Here is a 24496-nt window from a genome sequence, read left to right as displayed (position 1 = left end):
TGATATACTAAAAAAGTGTCCATTTAATGACCATTTTTTTCATTAGTGTTATGCACCTATATAATTTTCTTTGAAAAAAATATGTGGTTTTTGAAAATTATATGAGCATTTTTGATTTTTGTGCGAAAAAATCGAAAATCTTCTAACAAAATTATGAGAAAAAAAAAATTTTGTCACTAAATGAGCACTTTTTTTTTGTATAACATCTTAGGCAGTGTTGCTTAGTAATTTTGACTGAAAATCTATCAAAAAATCGCAGCAACAAAATATACTACCTTATTAAAAAAGTTCCCAGAATCACCACCGTGTGGCGTTCTCAGTCACCCGATTTGAGTTTTCTTTTTTTTCTTTAATTACTACATCTGTCATTGCTATTCTATTTCAGCTTGATAGCTTGACATTTGTAAAAGTGACGCCGTATTGAGTACATCTGCAACTGTGTGTGTTTTCGATTTTTGACAATTTTGAAAAAAGAAATGGAATTTGCTACGAGTTTGTATCAAGTTTTGCGGTATTATTTTTAAAAAATATTATATTTTCATTCTGGAAACATTTCACTGCTCGCTGCTGTAAAACAATGAGTGAATGTTTTGTTTAATATATCCAAAATTAAACAAGGTTATTGTTTAATTTTGGAATATTACCCAACATTAGTTTAATATTATCCAAAAATTTCAAATAGACTGTTTGCAGTTACAATAAATGAGTAAATGTTTCCGTGTGCAGGTGACTCTGGTGGAGACGACGCACCTGTGGGGCGTGGTGCGGGCGGCGCGGGACCCCCGCGAGCCCTGCGGCGTGTGGACAGAGCGCGCCGCGCCCCCTGCCAGCCCCGCGGGCCCCGAGGGCGGGCAGGGCGGCGGGAGGGCGCCTGGCAGCGGGGGTAAGCGCGGCGCCGGACAGCCCCCGCGACACCTCAAGAGGGCGCGCAGGAACAAGGAGCAAGGTGAGCCTAAGCCTCTTCCATTTAATAAATCTTCAAGCTACTTTATAATATTCTTCACAACCCTAAAGGTGGAGACTGACCGGAGCATTTCGTCATAACGTAACACGTTACGATGCGAGCATTCAGGCACCGAGTACACCGAGTCAAGCGCTCCATCCATAGTTTCGGATGCTCCGTGATGCTCGCCGCGAGCGATGTTACGACGTTATGTTACAACGAAATTCTCCGGTCAGTCTCCACCTTAATGCACCTTAATATCTTGCTGAAAACTTTCCCAAGCATTCATTTAGTTTGGTGTTTTTATTTTCGATTTGTAAAGTGCATTTGGCTAATAAATGTCCCATATCACCTACGCAGGCTATCAATTTAGAGAATAAGCGACTAATGATTGGGAGTATCACCCCTTTAGGCATGCTGTCGTCACCCGCTGTCGGCAACAAGTCCCTCTCGGGCGTGAAGAAGCTGGCTAAGTCGCCGCCGGTACCGCGGCGCCAGTCGGCCCCCGCGCCCACCGCCACCAACTACCTCAACAGGAAGCAGCTGCCGCAGGTAGGCGTCCCACTCTCCCCTTAGCCTTATGTGCGCGTGTGTAGAGTCATTTGTTGCAAAACCCACAGAATATTTAAAAAAAATAATAAAACAATTTGAAAAAAATTCTAATTACAGATTTTCATATAAAAGTAATATTAAAAAAAAACTGTCATGTACATAAGTATAACTATATAATAATATAATTATACTTATTTTGTCCGCCTCCGTAGTGTAATGGTCAGCACGCTCGGCTACCGTTCTGGAGGTCCCGGGTTCGATTCCCAAGGGGGGTAAAATAAATAAAAGTGATTTTTTGACACATTAGTGAGTGAAAAAAAAAGACTATTATACCTTTGATTATATAACATTAAACCGCGAGTGTATGTCCCTCTCCAAGCACAAGAGCTCAGTCTCTTTTTTGGAGAGGCATAGCGAATCGAAATATAAAAGTTTTTCATATGTATAAATGTTTCAAATGTATTATGTTAAAAATAAAAATGTAAATATATTAAATTTAAAAAAAAAAAAGTGACATGCTGACTGTGTGCTTGTGTGTGGCAGGGCGTCCCGGGCGGCAGCGGCCTGATGATGAAGAAGCATTACCTCGCCAAGCAGGAGCGCCGCAGGAGGGGCATGGCCCCCAAGGGGCAGGGCAAGCCCTCGCTCAGGGGGCGAAGAGGTAAATATAATATATACAGGTTCAAATTAAGGATCTTTTACTGTATAAGAAAAACACATTGTTGTCGGGCGGTTTGTTCGTCGACCCAGAACCTCACTAGTATACTCATTAGGGTCGTATACTGATCACACTGATCTTGTCTGCTTCCGTAGTGTAATGGTTTGCGTGTTTAGCTACCCAGAGGTCCCGGGTTCGATTCCCAGGGATTATAAATTTCGATTAATAAACTATAAATAATATGATAAATTTCCATTCGATAAAAAATATTAGTGATTTTACACTCTTTATTTAATATTACCCTGGACTGGTCCTCGAAGCGCAGGAGTGATCACCTTGCCTTCGTGAAAGTAGCGATCAAGATAACACAGCATCAATGCAATTTAGTGCCCTATGCACCATTTTTGTCCAATTCCGTAGTGCAATGGTCGGCAAGCTCGGCTACCATACTGGAGGTCCAGGGTTCGATTCCTAGGGGGGGTCAAATACATATAAGTGATTTTTGTTACTCTTTGTTCAATACATATTACCCTGGACTGGTACCTGAAGCGGAGTGCTGATCACCTTTTCTTCATGTGTTAACGATCACGATTACACTGCGTTTATATGATGCAGTGCCCTATGCACCATTGTATGTGGATGAGGGTTGAAAAAACTAAGATCAGAAAACTAATTTAAGATCTCTCAATAACATTTGGATGGAAGACTAAAAGTTATGAAAAATTGTCATTAAAGTGATTTTTTTATTTTTCGGTAATATATCCAATATAAAACAAGGATCGAATTCTACTTTTATTCACATATATCGCTCACTCCTTTCAAAAAACTTGATTTTCCAGGAGAACGTTTTTAAAGTTTAAAAATATAATACAATGTATTAAAAATAAATATCACGCCACTTATTGAACTTTTTACTGTGCAATAGGTCTTTTTCGGTAAAACCTGAAGGTTTTTTCTGCATTTGAAAAATATTTAGTATATTAAAAAAAATAATTAAACAATACCTTTTCTTCAAAATGCAAAAACAACACTTTCTGCCCTGTAGCGGGTAAATATTATGTTAAAAATATGCCTCTTTTGCTGGGATATAGTACATTTTCTGGGCATTCCGACAACATGCACAACTGAAAATTGACGATTTTTGATTTATGACGTTCTTGAAAGGAGTGAGCGATATGTGATCCGTTTGGTCTTATTAAGACATTATTTGACACCTTTGTTTTTTTAATGTTTAGGCACCACGATGAAGACAAAGCGCGAGGCTAGCAGCCAGGACGGCAACGAGCCGGGCCCCGCCTCTCCGGGATCGGACTCCAGCTCCGGGAACCAGAGCTCCAATGACGATGAGGAGGACTGCGCCGCCGAGACTTGCCTGAGACCCACAGGTAACCAGCTCACCCACCCATCCCAGAACCTCTGTCCAAGTCAATGATAACTAGTAACGCTTCTTGCAAATGCTGTTTTGTAGGCACAAAGTTATTTACGTTTATGTATTAAATGTTAGATCAAAAACTGATTTTTTGAGTCTACTGGGTTGTATTTTACTGTTTGAAAAAACACAAAAAAATCAATTTTGTGACAGTTGTTTTGCCTAGTTATGGCATTTTCATCATGAATGATTTATATAAAAATTTCCATGAATTTTGTGCGTCTTGTTTTTTTTAATAAAAAATAACGTTTAGGACACATCCCTGCGCGTTTATTTAAACATATATGAAAATCAATGATATTTTTTTCTTCCGTGAATGGTAATTGAAAAATTGTAAAAATGATATTTTTATAATTTTGCTATACTTTATAATTATGATAGCAACAGCTATACTGACACCTGTAGAAATATTCCTGAAGAAAAACATCCTTCTTAATAGTATACCGTAGAACAGGGCTACTTGAATTTGACGTGTTACTTGAGCCCAGTACAAAAAAAAAATTAAATCTGTATTTGGTCTACAATAATTAACGTATCGTGACAATAAGTGTCACCCGTCAGGGAAACAATGAATCATATGGATACGTTCATTGTTGTAGACCAAATACAGATCTAAATATTTTTTTTTGTACTGGGCTCAAGTAACACATAAAGTTTAAGTAGCACCGTTCTACGGTACTATGTTCAGATATTAACAAAAGTATGTCTTGGTTCAACATATTTCCGTAAGAAATTTTGAATTTGCTTACGATGCACTTGTAAGAAATGTGAGTAGCGAGCGAGATTTTGACCATTTTGCGTTTGGCAGGCAAGGAAGTGGACTGGGTGCAGTGCGACGGCGGGTGCGAGAAGTGGTTCCATCTGCACTGCGTGGGGCTCGCCAAGACTGCGCTCAAGGACGACGAGGACTACTACTGCGTGGCCTGCGAGCCCCCGCCCCCGCCCGCCCGCCCTCGCGCGCACGGCGACAGCCTCATGTGCGACGAGCGCATGGACGAGGACAGGGGCGCGCGCAGCGAGGACGAGCCCGCCGCCAACTGAGCACAGTGCGTAGGTTAATTCCAGACCCCAGGCGAGGAGAACCCCCCGAGCAATACACGAGTGCGTAGGTTAATTCCAAACCCCAAACTATGCGACAAGCGCGGACGAACCCCCCACTGCTAACTTCAATACGTCCAACTGAGGAGCAATATATGAGTGTGTAGGTTAATACCAAACCCCGTGCGGTGAAAATTTAGCAATTTTTTTAGCTCACGCGATAAATGAAGTAATTTACATATTGCTTGTGGGAAACAATCAACCCATTGCACCACTAATAAAGACGACATGATATGTTCATACAACACACTATTTAATTTTGACACATTTTTTTTTACAATGCGGCTGTCCAAACTCAAAACACAGTAAGGGACATTTTTTTTTGTAGTAGATTTTTATTTGCATTTTTGGACTAAGTAGTATCTACTTAGTCCAAAAATGCAATAAAAACGTACTAAAAAAAAAACTGTCCCTTACTGTGTTTTAAGTTTGGACAGCCGAATAACATTGAGACTAAATTGCACAGTAAAAAAATCAATATTAATTTATGAATAAAGTTATTGTCATTCAGTTTTAATGAAAAAAAAAAATCACTTCAAAGTCAAACCAGCAAATCGTTGGCTTTGTGAGTCACTGACAAATTGACCTTGGCCGGCAATCAGCCGGCTTTGTGTTGCAGTGGGTTAAAATCGTCTTTTACACACAATGTTGGTGGAGAGCGAGAGATACCACAAATCATTGTACAGATGGGGATTGGGTGTTTTGGTTATTTGTGATTATTATACTGAGGGTCGGGCGGCAGACTGTCAGAGTATAATTAGGATCGGGGTTGATGAAAGAATCATCCGACAATAATGTTTTAACTAGCACATATGTGGCGTGTATTTTTATTCATGTCTCAAGACTCTTTTTGCACCGATTAATCTACCTCTTTCTAAGAACTAGTGAGTAGTCAGTCGCCAACTGCCAAAAATTGACTTCACGATCAAACCAACATTGGTTGTTGAAATAAAACAGTCATAAAGACTTATACAAAAAATTGTATTAATATATTTATTTAACGGTTGTTTCCACCCATTCTGGTAGAAGAAAATGTCTCTTCATTCGCTCATTTATCTCGAATCGACAAGAATATAATGCTGTTGTTTTGTGTGTTATTTATAAAGAAGCTTTGCTTTGGACCTGTCCGTAAGGGCTTTGGAATTAACCTACTCATATCTCTTGGGGAAGCTTTTCCTTTATTTATTTAATTAAAACCGGGAGAAAATGCGCCGTGGCGACCATGATTTTGGAAATAAAATACGCCCAGATTGAATGATTTCGTGATCTCGAAACGCCTAAAAAATACATATTAAATAGCTGAATTCGTCTTGTGTATGATAAATATTGGCCACTACAAATTTTTGTGAACGAGACGGAAGAAATTACATTCTGTGATTGTCAATTGCCAAAAAACATTGTCAGGCTTTTATTGACGCGATCAAATCAGATTTTGAGACAAAGTTTATGCATAAATTGGAATCCAGAATTAAATCTCAATCGATTGGTTGGAATTTTGCAGAAGACATTTTTTTTATTGATATCCCAACAGAGACAGACAATCATTTTGTTTTGAGAAAGGAACATGGAAGTCTGTCCAGTTATCGGTCATCGGCTACTTTAAGTGATCGTTTCTTTTCTCTCCTATGCCTAAGTTATCAATCACATCTTAGTGACAACTCTTGGGGGTTTAATCCGGTATTTGCATGTGAAAATACAAGATACAGTGGACACTAGAAACGATTGTAATACTCTAACCATTAGCAGTTTAAATGCCTTATTTCACGGCGTAATGAAACGTTGATTTACGTGTTTTGTTTTCCAAAATCTGCGTCACTTTTTTGTAAATGGGCGGTCGGTGTAAAAAAATATTTTTATCTAGCGTAATTCTTTTTCAAAAATGTTCACAATTATATTTTGAGTACTTCTATCGACGACGCATATAGGAAAGTGGTCAACTTGAATATTTTATTAATAAATGTATTAAGTATATTTAAAATCTATTTAGGTGTCTCGAGGCATAAATGAACATAGTATGTGTATATTATTCGTTTGGATGCGCTGTACGTATTTAATTCATTAGGCATTTGTGCATTTTGTATGCTTAGTATCTCTCTGTGTTTTAAGATGTATAAGTAACCCCCCCTTTAGTTGGTAACAGATATATTCATTTTAAATTCATTTGTATCTTATATTTTAAATTTTGAGCACCTCACCTCGGTTGTCCAAAGATATGAATCAAATACCTATAAAATATTTGAATTAAATATTTATTTTCGTTGGTAATCTTTCTTATGGTCATTTTCTCTCTCTCAAGTTGTATTTCTAAATTTTTCAATTTCCAAGATTTAGCCTTTTTTTCATCTTAAAATTTGCTATATAAATGTTTAAAATATAATTAAGTATGGTTGGCGTGTTTGACTTCTCTTCACCACGTCTTAGGTTCACTCGCGCTTAAATCAGCATTATTCTATTAAATCCAATCAGTTTTCATATAAAATAAGCCTAGCTGTGGTCCACTGGTTACTATCGTAGACTGAGAGTCAAAGGTTTAGTTTAGGATGCAACTTGTTTCCTATTTTTAAACGCAAACTGCTTATACCGAAAATAGACTGATAGCGTGAAGGAGTCAACTGCTTTGCAATTCTTATTTTCCTCTACAGACATAAAAGTAAGAATAGAAATATTTAGATGTATTTATTGAAAATAAATTAATATAAATATTTCTAAAAATGTGTACGATCTCCATTATATTGCTATTTATTTCTAATACATACTTTATTTGATTTTTAATTTTGGACAGCCTAAATCGATCGTGAATTGCTACAGTATTAAAAGTTTGAATTAAAAAAATAAATATAGTACCACATTTTTTCCATCACAGAGCTATTATGAACGCTCTTCCTTTTGTTATTTTTGTATGTAAAAAAAAACCTATTTCCATGTAAAAATTCTGTTTTTTCTTATTTAATAAAAAAAACAATTAGTCAATATGTGGATATATCTTTATAGATGTTTAAAGAAAGCATTATTACATCTAGGTATGTTTATATCGGTCCATTTGCATTTTGTATGTCAAATTCTAGTGGAATTTTTTAAATGAAATTTATATGTAAAAAAAATCGTCGTTAGAATTTAGTGTCAAATACATTCTTTCCACCGGGAAAATTTGTCACCCATTTTTCACAAAATATTGCGTATAGAAGTTGTCAAAATAATTAGGACATATTTTTAAAAGTTAAAAATAAAATCATTAAAAAAAAGTATGATAATAAAAGCGGTGAGTATTTTTCAATGGAATCAAAAATTCTTTCCATCTTGATTTTTTTTTTCTTCATATAAAATAAATCTGACAAAATCAAAACTGTAATGAAATTATTATATTGTATTACACTAAACCAGGAATATAGTATTCTTTGTTTTCATGTTGCAAACGTTTCCGGGTTTTCAATAACAATTTGAGGTTACAAAGTTTTGATCAGCATGTTTTTTTTTATCATTTCACCTCTTTCACATTTAATACGGTTCATTTTCAACCACTTTTCGTTCATTCATTGTTATTTTTTGTGAATGAAAATGATAAAAAAATCATTAAAAGACTTCACTTTGTGTACATTTCGTAGTCATACAGGAGAAAATGACCAAGTGCATTGTTTTACAAAAACGTGATCATTGACTATTTGATATCTTACTAGCTTAATATTGCCTTGAAAAAATCCCAAAGGATTTTATACTTGGAAGTATAATATATTGACTTGGTAAAAATGACTAACTGCATTGATGTTTATTTTCTTGCCAGGCAAAAGTGACTTAAATGGCCCTCCTGAACATTTTACGTTTTGGTAGTTGGTCACTTTCTCCTGTACGACTACGATTTAACATTTTAGATTAAATAACGTAATATCTCCCATAACAGTTACATTTAGAACGTTCCTTTGTATAATATTAATTTATTTTACCCTCAATGTACATTATTTGTAACAGTTATCGGTATCATCTCCATACGGAACTTGTTACGTTACGGAAAAAATAAAAATTATGATGTTAATAGTGATGTATAGATCCCCATTTTCTCAAAATATTACCTCAAGGGGCGATATTTTGTTTGTTTGTTTAGAATGCCTCCAATTTGTTGTTTGATATCGATTATTTCCAACAAAAATCAGAAACGTGGTAAAGTTTTTTGTATTCCTGGTTTACATTAACTTACATATTTTTTTACATTTCTGATTATTTAAAACCTAATAAAAATAATTACTTATTTTGTCGCTAATTTACTGCATACATTTTTTTATATAGAAGTGGATTTTATCGATAACTTTAAATAGCATGTAAATTTATTAAAAATTTCTCAATGTTTTTTGTTGTTGATATTAAAATATACTACATAGTGGTCCTTTGAATCAGAGTTATAATTGTTTTGTCACTACGGAATTAAAATGATGAGAAATTATATAATACCATATTAAATCCGCATCATGATGGATGACTTAAGACCTACAGCTGTTTTACCTTGGAGGTAATTAATTACCAGGCTTTGAGAAAAAAAGCAACGCTATTCAATATGAAGTTTCCATTCGTATATTACTGTTTTTTTGTTTTATTTTATTTGACTATGCAATTACGTTTAGTGCAATATGGTTTATTTTTAACATTTGAAACACTAACTGAAGAGCCAATTTTTTCTTTGCCTCGTTTATTATCGTTAGGCCGAACGCGCGGTGACGAGTGTCTGTAAACATTATAATTTAAGCTAGACGTAAGTATTTAAGTAGGAGAGATGAAAGGATTTTAAAAAATAAAACAAAGATGAGTGTGATCGAAAAACAGCGTAAACGACGGGACCCAAACTTGTATATTAAATAAATTTAATGATTATGAATTATTATAGTCAAACGGGTGCGTCTTGCGTTATTTTTCGATCGTCTGTACAAAAGCGTTCCTTTTTCCCTTTTTTACAATGTTTCTGAATGAAAGAGTAAATCAAATTATTTAATAGATTCATAGATATTTAGCGCAAGGCGGTCCAAATCCCAACTCATCCGAAGATGAATTCGCAAGTGGCTAAATTATTTAGAAGGTTTTAGTGTCCGCTGTAATGAATAACTACCGAGTGCGAACAATCTCGTACGCACCAGTATCTATTACTCGCTTGTATTTTTTTCTCTTTGACGATTGATTACACATTCAGCTCTGTGTAATGATGATTCAAATCTCAACGATTCTATTTCAATAACTACTCCGAGAACGGATGTTGAAAATTATTTTTTCAGCATTCGTTTTGCAAAATATAATGATTCCTTGTCAGACATTTTTTAAACAATGAAATCATGCTGATTTAAAAAAAATATATAATCATAATATTCTACAAACTAAAAATATTTTATTTTGTGGAATATTAAGATACCGTCTTTAATCCATTGAGTTGAATTGACAAATAAGTTGAAATTTAAAAGCTATTTTAAAGTCTTGCGTAAATTTTATTCAAATTTTGTTCTTCTGACCGTTATTCACTCTCAATGGTGCATAGGGCACTGCGTCACAATGACGCAGTGTTATTTTGATTTCTAATCTCGTGAAGGCTGACTCATCTGTGCTACGCTTGGGGTAATCAGGTAACAGAATTGATATAAAAACATTTAAAATTTTGAGTTTTTTTACTTTTATATAGGCGAAGATGCAAGAAGAGAATAATACATTTGATGCCAAAATAACGTAAATGCACAATTAACTAATTGTTTATTCACTGAATTAAAAAAAAAATCACCGATAACATCTTTATGTTTTAAATTGTGTCAATTTCCCATCAACGGATTGATATTAACACATTTCGGACGGGTGTTTTTTACGCCTGCGGACCGCTTGCTAAGATCTTAACAAAGATATTGATTGGTACATAATATTCATATAAAATGTTAAATAATTCCTTCTTTTCTGACTTGAAATGAGGCCGGCGCAGAAGGTAAAAATACCCTTCCTGTTCTTAAGCATCAATCGACCTAACGGGTAGAAATACCTTTCCTGTCCCAAGTGTGTTAAATAAAATAAACTAAATTTATCTTTTCTTGGTCTTAAAGCCCGTGTTCACAAATGTATCGAAAAGGTATCATTGTATTTTATGAAAGATGACGTTACTTTTGGTTTCTTGTCTCAGAGGTGCGCGGGATTGGTCGTGTGTTGTATTATTTGTGCCATTCGTTGTAAAGAAACGCGTATTTTAAATTGCCCCCAGAGGTGTGCTGTGCTGGAGCAGAGAATTACCAAAATACGGTCCGTTATTCATTAACGTCACACTAAAACCTTTATGAATTAAGTTGTAAACCATTTTAGTTGGGTAAGTGTATGTTTATCATCATTATTATAAAATTCTACATCTATTCTATGGTTAATGAACATTATGATAGGAAATGTCACACTACCGCGGTTCTAGAATGTTTCATGTTTGTAAAATGTTTTAATTATGAGCTTATTAAATAAAGTAGAAATATTTTGAACATTAGATTGTGGTTTTATTTTAGATATTATCTTTTTCTTCTTCTTACGTCCAATTTGTTTTATAAATGGTTTAATTTGATTTATGAAACGTCCAATTTGGTATGAAAATGTCCAATTATTATTAAATTAAATTGTGGTTTTATTTTAGATATTATCTTCTTACGTCCAATTTGTTTTATATGTTGTTTTCATACGATTTGTGAAATGTCCAATTTGGAATGAAAATGTCCAATTTTTATTCAATTAAATTGTGGTTTTATTTTAGATATTATCTTCTTACGTCCAATTTGTTTTATATGTTGTTTTCATACGATTTGTGAAATGTCCAATTTGGAATGAAAATGTCCAATTTTTATTCAATTAAATTGTGGTTTTATTTTAGATATTATCTTCTTCTTACGTCCAATTTGTTTCATAAATTTTTTAATGTGAAGCGTCCAATTTGGAATGAAAATGTCCAATTATTATTAAATTAAATTGTGGTTTTATTTCAGATATTATCTTCTAACGTCCAATTTCATTTGTAAGGCTTCCAATTTGGTTTGTAAAACGTCCAATTATTATTATTTAAAAAAATGTATATACTCATGTTTTTTATTATTTACAAAAATACTTCAATTTCATACTATTTCTGCGAGCCTAAGCGGCTCATTATTAGAAATAGATATCAAATTGTGGTAGAGTGGTTTCGAACTGAAACTCTGACTCAAGAGTCCGCGACACTAACCACGGGACCCCAATCCGACAACGAAGTAAAAAATCTATACATTTAGCCTATGTCCAATAATTTGGTCGACAAAATGGCGGCGCATACCGTGGCTCGAGGTAAGACAGTGCTCTTTGCACCATTGGGTGCGGATAAGGCACAAAGTAATTGCTAATTTGTCCCCAGGAATGTCGTAATTTGAAAGAACAATGCCGTAAAAAATGCAGCCGCGGAATTATGCAAATGTCCGATAATTTGTTCGCTAGAATGGCGGCGCACGTCGTAGATAGAGGTTGGTTTGTGTCATAATATAGATAGAGCGCCGTATCGATGGGACAATTTTCCGCCTAAGTAAGTTTTAGTGGATATTAACCTTGTCTGATTCCCGCCCACATTTTATTTAACGTCATTTTGGAGGTCGTAATTCACCTAAGAATAAAATGCCGACTTGAAACTAAGTAAGTACCTACTTGAAGACAGGACACGATTTAGCAGAGTTATAGTCTATTTTTTTTTAAATTTAAATTACCTCCCCGGTTATTGATTTGTGCAATATTCTGGACGGAATCGATTATTGAAAATCAGCCATATCAAAATATAATATATAATGTGCATATTTATATTTTTTTACTTTGTAGTAGGTAAGTACCTAGGTATTATACCAAAATCATATAAAAAAGCAGTGAAGACTTACTCTCTCAAGAGTGATCTAGAAGGCATTGCAACTAAAGGTAGGTAAGTACTTTCTGAGGAAAAAACGAACCTTTTATTTGCGGGAAAGTGTAGGTACCTACCTTATATTCGGAATGAAATATTCAAATGGGAAACCAGAATAAATTTGAAAAAATTAAAATTACTTTATTTATTCACTGTTGATCATAAATCGGAAAAATAAATATAATTGAAAAAAAATTGTCTCTACCCTTATATTTTTCACTATTGAACTAATTGCAACAATAATATTTATTTATACATTGTTTACTTTTGGCAAGTGCACGTGTTTTCATAAGAAGTCAATATATATTTTATATATTTTACTACAACATAGTGCATAATTAATATAAATTGTGTATGCAACGTTGATATAAAATATTAATTTGTGTAGTGATATCAAGTGGCGTTGTGTTTTCTCAGCAGTATTTACAAAATTGTGTGTTCAAAAAACATTAAGACTATATTTAGTCTATAATATTATTAGTTAAATTTCAAAATAGTTTCATTATTTTATATTTACCTCCATAGTGTAATGGTTGGCCGCTGTGCTGGAGGTCCCGGGTTCGATTCCCAGGCAGTCAAAATAAACTTAAGTGATTTTTCGTGCTCATATTTCTCGATTTATACCCTGGACCAGAGTGTAGTTTCAATATCTTGTCTTCATGTTTTAAACGATCAAGTTGAATTGCGTCTATCTGACGTAGCGCATTATGCACCATTGGGTGCGGATAAGGGTCATAAGAAAGAGAAGAAGAAATTTTCAAATATCTCAGAGCCGAAAATGATGCAAAACATACCCTAACCATGAAGTAGAAATGCATGTAAGTAACTGTTTTGATTTTAAAACTTTTTACATATCCTTCGGCATGGATTTCAAAATTGCAATAGCGAGGATTTTATGAATCCTAAATAACTTATCCCATATTTTACCTAAGGAACAATTTTTCAACATGGTTAAACTTCCATATAACGAACTTATATTTACCGAAGATCTCATTAAAACGAATACATTCATAGACCATACTATTTTACCTGCTATGTATGTAACAAACCCTTATTCATATTTAACGTCGACGAGTTTTTTATAAGATTCGTCTCGCCTAACACCGATTTAGGATTTCACCTAAAAGTATGCAATAAAATATTCAATGTGACAGCGATATCCAATAAACCCAAGAACTTTAGTTTTACCAGTAGCTGTGAATTATTAAAGAAATTCTCTTTTTTGTTGTAAAAATCAGAAAAAAATCAATTGTATCAAAAAATATATATACAGGTATCATGAAATATAATTCAATTTAGTAATGAAATTAAATGACTACTCATACTACCATCACACCGTTTCCATGGAGGGGTAGGCAGAGAGGATGGAACGTCACGATCGTCTGCCCCGACATACATTTATAGCTTTCTCTACATCTATACATCTCGTCACATATCCTCCAGCTACGTAATTTTTTTTTACTTTGTGATGAATTGTATTGTGTATTTTATGATATATTTATATTTTGTTATATTTATATCACGAATTTTTAGTATGTTTTTTTGTTGCTGAGAATTACCGACTTCGTAACATTGAAATTTCTCTGTATTTTCCGAGTACAATTAAATATATGTATTTTTCATATATCGCTCACTCCTTTCAACAACGTCATTTATCAGAAATCGACAATTTTCAGTTGTGCAAGTTTTCGGAATGCCCAAAAAATTTACTATATCCCAAGCAAAAGTGGCATATTTTTAACTTAATATTTACCCGCTACACGGCAGACCGTGTTATTTTTGCATTTTGAAGAAAAGGTATTGTTTAATGAAAAAAAATAAACTAGGTATTTTTCAAATGAGAAAAAACCTTCAGGTTTAACTTAAAAAGATCTGTTGCACAGTAAAAAGTTCAATAAGTGGCATGATATTTATTTTTAATAAATTGAATTATATTTTTAAACTTTAAAAACGTTCTCCTGAAAAATCATGTTTTTTGATTTATGACTTTCTTGAAAAACAAATATTTCTTAAACTTTACAAAATAAAAATAAGATTTCGATAAGAACCTTGTCATCAACAGGGTTAAACATGTACTCTGGTTAAACCGGTTGGGAAAAAAATATTCCAACAAAAAAGTGGTTAAAAACTAAATTGTTTTATAAAGTTTATAAAATGTGCCCCAAACATTCGAGAAAATCTTTCTTAGTTCGATTCTGTCGGCACAGCTATTATCTTGTCAGAAGCTCTTCATGTGCAATTAAAAAAATAGCACGTAATTACTAATTTAATCGATTCGGGAGCACTTCGCTAATAATATTATATCTCGCGATCACACGCCATGTCCGTCGCTCTCAATTATATCACCGAAATGAGAATCATTACGCCATTTTGAACATACCGCGAAATAGGTTGACATCTTTTAAGGAAAAGTGGTATTTACCAAGTAAAACTGAATATCTTAATTGGTTCATATATATAGAATTTGAGTAGTGTGGTTGTCAATAATGGGTAGAATTGGTGAATGTTACACGTGTGTAAAGTGATCACTTACACCAGCCTATGACGGTCGTCAGCCCCGTAAATGCCCAGACTTCCATATTCTTCTTCATCTTTGATGAGATGTCAAAAAATAATATGAAGATTACTCCTGTAATTGGAGATAATCCAGATTTTGTGAACAAGTATTTGGACACACTCAAAATGTTGTAAGTAAAACTGATATTAAAAATGGATAGATATGATCACAAAGTGACTGTCGAAAACGAAGATATTAGAAAGGAATGCAAGGCTTAACTAGGGATAATTGCAAAGATTAATAAGAGATCTTTAAGGTGGTATGGACATGTGGAGCGAATGGATAACGAGAGAATGACTAAGAAAGTATATGTGGCGAATGTGGAGAACAGAACGATGACGGCCGAAAAAGACTTGACACAATCAGATCAATGAGAACCAAAAATCTAGTGGTGTCAAAAATCGGCGTAATCAGATCATGTATCTAGATGTATCGATGTGAAGAAAGCGAGGAATGTATGTCAGGACAAAAGAGTGTGGCCTTCGATCCTGGCTGCCTACTTCTGCGGAGAAACGACGTGATGGTGGTAGTAGTAGTAGTAGTAAATACCATTCGTTACTCATGACGCTCACTCCTTTCAACAACGTCATATCTAAAAAAAACTTGATTTTTCAGAAGATCTTTTTTAAAGTTTAAGAATATAATAAAATGTTTTAAAAATAAATTTCAAGCCACTTTTTGAACTTTTTACCGTGCAACAGTTCTTTTTAGGTAAAACCTGAAGGTGTTTTCTCCATTTGAAAAATATTTAGTTTATTTAAAAAAATAATTATACAATACCTTTTCTTCAAAATGCAAAAACAACACTTTCTGCCCTGTAGCGGGTAAATATTAAGTTAAAAATATGCCGCTTTTTCTGGGATTTAGTACATTTTCTGGGCATTCCGAAAATGTGCTCAACTGAAAATTGTCGATTTTTGATATATGACGTTGTTGAAAGGAGTGAGCGATTAGTTACACCCAACTACTCGTATAATGATTTTAACTGATTGAGGGTAGGATACAAAGGATGGGGATCGAATGTATATGTTTTTGTTTAGTATACACTTTTCGCTACAAGGTCAAACTTTAATGGCAATTGTAAATACGCCGTAAATAACGTATCCCACGTGTCACTTGAATCGAACAGATAAATTTGATCTAGCAATTACTCGGTAATTATAATTGAAAGATGAATGGCTTATTTGTAATTATTTGCCTTACCGTGTGACAGTAATCGTTCTGGATAGCTGCCTTATTGTTTTCTTTGATATAAAAAACAACAGGCGCTTGATTGTTATGCAATTTATCCATATTCTAACGTAGGTCTAATATATCTATTTACGTATTATATCTGCGTAAAAGGATACCTAATTCTCATATTATTTTTTGACGGCTAATCAAAGATGAAGAAGAATATGGAAGTCTGGGCATTTACGGGGCTGACAACCGTCATAGGCTGGTTTAAGTTATCACTGTAACATTCACCAATTCTACCCATTATTGACAACCACACTACTAAAATTCATTATGACTTATTAGACATGCCTGGAGTCGAAATAATCGGTGGGTATGTATGAGGAGATGCATGTATATGGAAGAGGGGAAGATTGTTTGCAAAGACAGAGTAGTGTGGCGTTCTATTATCTCTGTCTACCCCTGCAGAAAGCTGAGCGATAGTTAGCTGGTTAGTCAGTTAAAATATTATTCTTTTTCATCTTGTTGTAGGCCTTGTGGCCTGTTTTTAAGAGGGATTAGCCTCCTGCGATGTCGATTCCCAGCTATCGACCCATCTCTTTTGTGGTCTGCCCGGAGTCGTGTACAATGGGTTTGACCGTACAGTGCGATGTAGGGGAGTCTGGATGGTTCCATTCTCCTCACATGCGCATACCATTGTCCCCTTCGTTGCCTTCCCCACCTGACGACATCTTCGATCTCGCATATTTTCCTGATCCTGGCGTTTCTTATTCTATCTCGAAGACTCTAGCCCGATATGCTTCTTAGAGTCTTCATTTCTGACACTCAAAAATATTGCGAAAGAAAATTATAGGTAACAATATGTATTTAATTAGTAGGTTTGTGAATTAGTTCTCCAATTGTAAATTAGAGTAATCACTTTGCATTGAAAATACACCGCAAGACATTCGTCATATTGTTACATTCTAGTATCGTCTATTATCTGAGCTAGCCACCGCGCCCATGTTTTAATATTGTCAGGGGTTTTTAATATTTCAACAACAAAAAATCAAAAATAACTTCCTCTTCCACATTCACACATCTTCGCATACATACACGCCGATTATTCCGACTCCTGACCTGACTACTTCCAAGTGAAATACTTGATAATGCCGAGTTTTCCTCGGTTTTACTCTGCTTCTATTGCACACTACATTCGCCTCATAAGTTTGTTTTTTATTGTTATTATTTTTTTTAAATAAATATTTAAATTAATATATCACCAGGTGAATAAGTCACCGAGATGGAAATACATAATTTCATAAGTTGATTCGGCTTTCATTAGTCGCGTCACTTTGTAGTAATATCTATCCATTTTTTTATTCATTAAATTTCTAATTTTGTAAATAACAATTTTTTATCAAAATCTATTGCGTAAATAAAATAATAATAAAAAATAAAGGTTATTTTATTAAAATATTTTTTTATTAAATCATTATCATTATCAAACACTATGTGTGAAAGTTGAACAATAGATTTTAATGAATACTGGTATTTGCCAAGTAAATATCAAATAAAAAATGAGAATATGATGTATGGGAATTCAAATACTTTAGGCTTTGAAATTGGCTGATTTAAGTTATCTCTTTATTTACTGCAACATTCGATATCCTACACATAATAGACAACCATGTTACTTTATTTATTTATATATGTATATATATATATATATATATATATATATATATATATATATATATATATATATATATATATATATATATATATATATGTAGTTGGAAAAAGAAGCAGAGGACGACCGAGGAAAACTTGGCACAATCAGGTATGTCAAATACTTGAAAGCGGCCGGGTCAGGAGTCGTAATAATCGTCGGGTATGTATGAGGAGATGCATGAATGTAGAAGAGGCAAAGAATGTTTGCAAAGACAGAGTGGTGTGGCGTTCGATTCTCTCTGCCTACCCCTGCGGGGAAGCGGCGTGATGTTTAGTTAGTTAGTTAGTTAGTTAGTTTTATATATATATATATATATATATATATATATATATATATATATATATATATATATATATACATATATATATATATATATTTATATATATATATAAATATATATATATATATATATATATATATATATATATATATATATATATATATATATATATATATATATATATATATATATATATATATATATATATATATATATATATATATAACATTCATTCAGTGCAACATACATATATCATGTCTCCGAAAGTTGTGAATATGTCGGAAGGGATTGAAACACATTTTGAATACGAATATCTTAGGTTTCGTCCTTTGTTCAAAAAAGTTAGGCAGAGACCTTCATTTAAACATTTGAGATTCGTTTCCCAATTATATCACATAGTTACAAGAAAACTCCCATCACAATCTATGCTGATTTATTAATAAAAATACGTTGGGATACACCCAAAGTATTGCAAAGTGAGTGAGCCTCTATTTTCAATAGATGATTGAATTCCCCTGGAATGGGACGTGCAACGTACTCGTGATTATAATAAATGATTGAATTTGTTACGGTCGTTGACCACCTAAGTTCCTTCCATTGAGATGTATCGTAATCAAATATAAACAATTCAATGTTGCTCGCGTCGATTCATAATAGTTTCAAAACGAAAAAAATACAGAACGAAAAAAAAACTTTATTATGTTCCAACATTTTGAGTGTGTCCAAATACTTGTTCACAAAATCTTCCATATTCTTCTTCATCTTTGATGAAATGTCAAAAAAAAAATATATATATTATTTTCCAATTTACTGGTCCCTATAAACTGCATTTTATGCAGTCCATTGGAAATAACAAATATATATCACAGGCTTAAAATATGATTATTTATATTTTATTTAACCCTTATCCGCAACCAATGGTGCATAGAGCACCATCTCTTGATCTCATTTTTTTCGATTCTTGACCAATATTAGATACGAAAAATTATACGATACGAAAAGTGGCATAACGATGTTTTATATTATGTGATACGTTTGCTAGATTCGTTAGTTTTACATTATTTAAAAAATTATTTTAAATGAAAAATCAAGTAAGAATTTTTAGTACTACTAATACTAGTACTATATTAGAAAATCATAGTTAAAGGATTTGTGGTAAGTCATGTTTACTTTTTTTTTTAATCAAAATGTTAGTAAAGTTAGTATATAACTTGTATGTTGTAGTGATTATCCTGACAGAGAGACGGGTACGTCTCGAAACCGGCTGACAAAAATAAAAAAATATCAACATTTTAAGTGTCCAAATACTTGTTGACAAATCTGGATTATCTCTAATTATATGAGATATTTGATATTTTGTTTTGACATCTCAACGTAGATTATGAAAAATATGGATGTTTGGCCATTTACGGGGCTTACAACATAAGTTATATACTTTATTTATTGTTTCGGCATTAACTTTGTGGTAAGACATGTTACAATGATTAAAGAAAACACTTGTTTTTTACCACTTGAGTTTTATTATAGACTACATGTTTCAGAAGTTAAACTTCCATCATTCAGGTCTGTATAATAACAGTTATTATACAGACCTGAATGATGGAAGTTTAACTTCTGAATCATGTAGTCTATAATAAAACTCAAGTGGTAAAAAACAAGTGTTTTCTTTAATCATTGTATGTTATATACTAACATTAATAACATTTTTGTAAAAAAATTGAAATTCATAGTTTTATCTGAAGAGAGTACGACTCCCGAAAGAGGATGTGGATACCTAAAACCTTTTCCTTGAATGAACTTTGCATTACAAGGTCAAATAATAACGGGATTTCGGAATACAAGTAAATATAAGTGTACCCATTAATATGTGCATGCCTTGTTCATATGTACATTGTCTGGAGCGTGGGAAAAATTATCGGGGTCATATAAGTATTATGAATGGAGACATCAGTAAATAAATCCATGCAGCATAGAGATTATAATTATAATATAGATTATTATTATAAAATGGCGCTATATAAATTATCTTCTTCTTTTATTTTTATAGATCCTCAGGATCTGTCTTTGCCTCCGCCTGTCGCTCTTGGGATGTTGACTGTCAGCTATCTCTCCACCTTTTGGAGGTCTGCCTGGGGGTCTGTGTCCTCCAGGGTTTCCTTGAAGGGCGATACGTGGAAGTCTGTCTTCAGACATTCTGTTTATATGCTCATTCCAGTATCGCCTTCGTTGTCGTCCCCACCTCACGATACCCTCCGTCTTATATAAATTATCCAAAATTATTAGTATTTTTATATTTATTACTAGCTGTCACCAAGCCACGCGTTGCTACGGCTAAGTCTGGTGAAAATAAAAGAAAGGAAATAGAAATAACACATTTCTAATCCATATAATTTCATAATACTACCACTTCTGCACACAGGGGTAGGCAGAGGGAATAGAACGCCACACACTCTGTCTTTGCAAACATTCTTTGCCTCTTCCACGTCCATTCATCTCCTCGACTTGAGGTAGTATTTTACGAAAATGACGCTATATAAATTATCCAAATTTATTACTATTATACCTGAGCGTGCCAAGTTTTTTTTGCGGTCTTCCTCTGCTCCTTTTTCCAAGAACATTTGTCTCAATTTTTTTTACCGTTCTGTCCTCATTCATTCGTTCTACATGTCCAAAACATCACAACACACCTTTCTTAATTTAATCGATAATGCTTATCTCAGCTTTGCATTCCTTCCTTATTTCACAATTCGAACATCTATCATACATCGTTTTGCTGCCCATTCGTCTGCGAAATCGCATCTCGCCTGCATTCAGTCTACTTTCATACTTCTTTTGCCAACTCCATGGTTCACTTCCATACACTAGGGTTGAAATATCAAAATACCAATAAAATTACTAACAAAAATGACTCATTTCAGTGTGTAGACACCTATTACGCGCTTAGTACGTTCATAGGTAGTTTAGACTGGTATACACCTCTTATAGGAGCTAAAACGCAGTAATCTAATTGTTGTTAATTCCGAATAGGTTTCCGATAAACGAATTACTGCCCACTATGTCCTTATATGTTACTATTGAGACTCATTGTTATTATTTACAGTTTATTACGTCATTACTGCGTCTAGTAGGACGATTAACGGCTCCGTGGGTAGACCATTGTAATCTACTAACTTTAATCAAGATTTTGAATTAAAAACGCAACTCAATATTTGTGTTTTTTGTTTATTTAATTTGTAGTAATAATTTTGTGGATAAAGGCAATGTGATCACAATTATCGATATAACACGATAGAGTAATTGGTCTGCTATAAGTCTGCCCACATAAAATGTACGATAGACATCCAAGGAAATAAATGAGTAAGATATTTTTATTTTTTATAATTCTCTCCGCAACCGATGGTATAGGGCACTGCATTAAATCTTATTTGCTAATTACATGAAGGTCCTTAAGGGGAACTCGCTATCAGTGTGTGATCGGCATCGCTTTCTGCGCACGATTAAAAAAAAAACGATTTTTTTAAGAATACATTTTGAAAAACTATTTTTATCATTCTTTTTTAACTCTTTACCTTTCAATAACTGTTTTCTTATCAAAACCATATATTTATTTCGAAGAAAAACTTATTTTTAAATAAAAAACGGTGTTTAAGAAAAAAATTCAACTACTTCAAATGTTATCTGGGTTTAAAGAAAATTAACTTGCAACTTATCGTATATTGGGCATTAATTAGTCCCACTTCAGGTAAAATTCACAGCCCAGTGTAATATTATATAAATATTGGAGCGATAAAACTCCTTTCTTTGACTTTATCCGCCTCCATAGCGTATTGGTTAGCACACGTCTGCTGAAGGTCCCGGGTTCGATTCCCAGTGGGAGATTAAAAATAATTAAAGGTGTTTTTACTCTAAATTTATGTAAAATTATCATCCACTGCCACCAGAAGCGTAGAACTGATCACCTCGCCTTAAAATAAATTATCAAATTGACTTTAAAAAATAAATAAATCATCTTTAACATATCGCTCACTCCTTTCAACAACGTCATATATCAAAAAACTTGGTTTTTCTGGGTCGTTTTTAAAGTTCAAAAATAAAATGAAATGTATTAAAAATAAATATCAAGCCACTTATTGAACTTTTTACTGTGCAACAGATCTTTTTAGGTAAAACCTGAATATTTTTTCTCCATTTGAAAAATATTTAGTATATTTAAAAAAAAAACAATACATTTTCTTCAAAATGCAAAAACAACACTTTCTGCCCCGTAGCGGGTAAGTATTAAGTTAAAAATATGCCGCTTTTGCTGGGATATAGTACATTTTTTGGGCATTCCAAAAACATGCACAACTGAAAATTGTTATTTTTTTTATATATATATTCAACATCTTGAAAGGAGTGGGCGATATGTATGTAGTTCTCGAAACTAGTTATGTTCACATTTATAATCTTCAAAAATTGGTAAAAAGTTGTTTTGTTATTAAAAATATTTAAACCACTAAGTTGATGTCGAATAAAGCTTTTTTTGAATACAAAGGAATAATGGATGTCACGACATCAAAATCCTGACTTTCAAATTTCCTTCGTAAAAAAGGATTTTCTGTCTTTTGAGACAACTAATTATATAAATCTTGATCATATTTCAATCGTTAATTTTATAATTATTTATTTAATAAAATGACAATATAATTTCCAAATCAGATATTATTAAAACGATAGTTAAAATCTCCTTCTTGCTCGTCGACTAAAAATGAAAAATCCTATCTTTCAGAAAATTAAGTTAATTAAATGTTTTGGATCCTACAAACCTGAATATTACAATTTGAAGAGGCAGTGACATATTTTTATCGTCGTCAATATTCAATTGGAGGGATATTTGAACTAACGGACGCGTACGGGCGCCTCCAATTCTTTTGGTCGAGTTGGTCAACCAACTCGTTGCAACGAGGTAAAGGCCCGGTTACGCCTGTTTATATGCAATACGCAGAACACGAAAGCTTTTCCCAAGTTAAATGTTGAGTTACCTGTACCATGTATATTTGCAAGACTCAATTATGAGAACATTTTAAATAATATTTGATGAAATTGATTTTGTATTGTTTTTATTTGATATATTTATTTTCATCATAAAAGTTTTACGTCAAAACGAACCAGATGTACACAAGCATTCAAATTCACAATTACATGAGCAATTACTACAAATCTAAAAAGAAACACATCCCAGATATAACTAACTAACCATCACGCTGCTTCCCCGCAGGGGTAGGCAGAGAGAATAGAACGCAACGCCACTCTGTCTTTGCAAACATTCTTTGCCTCTTCCACGTTCATGATATACCCGCCGAATGTTTCGACTCCTAACCTGACCGCTTTCAAGTATTTGGCATACCTGATCGTGCCAAGTTTTTCTCGGTTTTCCTCTGCTCCTTTTTCCAATTACATTCACCTCATAAATTTGTTTTACCGTTAATTCCTCACTCATTCGTTCTACATGTCCAAACCCAGATATCATCACATCAATTAAACACTACATGAAAACGTTCATAGAATCACAAGATAAAACATTGAAAATTTCAGCAACACATCAAAACCAAATGAAACAAAAACCATATTTGGTCAAAGGAACTTTATGTTTTCCGCAATTAAGCGTTATAGCCTATTGCCGTTATATAACGACTATATAGTCTTCATCTAATTTACGATCATCTTAATATAGAATCATTTTGATGCAGCACCTTATGCACCATTCTGCGCAGATGGGGGCAACAAGAAAAAAATTATTGAAATTCAAATAATTTTACTTCGTAACTACCATTTTCTTCTTAAAATCTATTGTGACACGTGTTTCGATGCATTCCGCATCATTTTCAAACACCGTATAGTGTAGAAATGATATTAGATAATGCGGAATGCATCGAAACACGTGTCACAGTAAATTTTAAGCAAAAATGTACTTACGGATGGATCGATTATTGAAAAAAGAATAATGACAGATTATGAAATTCTTAAAAAATAAACTCTAGAAGTATTTGTCCAACGATACTCAAATTTATCCAGATATTACATAAGATTTTTTTAAAGAATTTTTTTTTTGCGATCCTTGAATTGGATGCTGGGGGGCAGTGGGTGGGTGGGTGAGGAGGGGAGTACGGGAGGAGGGTACCCGAGCCTATAAAAGGTCCGCCTCCCCCGCCG

The 24496-nt window shown here is 33.5% G+C and overlaps 1 protein-coding gene across 1 annotated transcript in view; it reads left to right on the top strand.

Moving 5' to 3' along the window:
- Kdm5 (Lysine demethylase 5) overlaps positions 1–11528 on the top strand; it is a 48409-nt gene extending 36881 nt beyond the window's left edge. The window contains exons 27-31 of the mRNA XM_088260271.1: positions 727–946; positions 1356–1495; positions 2039–2156; positions 3389–3538; positions 4391–11528. Coding sequence (XP_088116397.1) covers positions 727–946; positions 1356–1495; positions 2039–2156; positions 3389–3538; positions 4391–4623 — 861 coding nt within the window. The 3' untranslated portion in view covers positions 4624–11528. The remainder of the gene's footprint in view (positions 1–726; positions 947–1355; positions 1496–2038; positions 2157–3388; positions 3539–4390) is intronic.
- The last annotated feature ends 12968 nt before the right edge of the window (positions 11529–24496 follow it).

This window comes from Brachycentrus maculatus, unplaced genomic scaffold (assembly GCF_059751285.1).
Source record: "Brachycentrus maculatus isolate JH-2025_06_01 unplaced genomic scaffold, ASM5975128v1 h1tg000131l, whole genome shotgun sequence".
Classification (NCBI taxonomy): Eukaryota; Metazoa; Arthropoda; class Insecta; order Trichoptera; family Brachycentridae; genus Brachycentrus; species Brachycentrus maculatus.
Note: the sequence above shows the minus strand (reverse complement) of the source record. Positions and strands in the feature narration are given on the sequence as shown.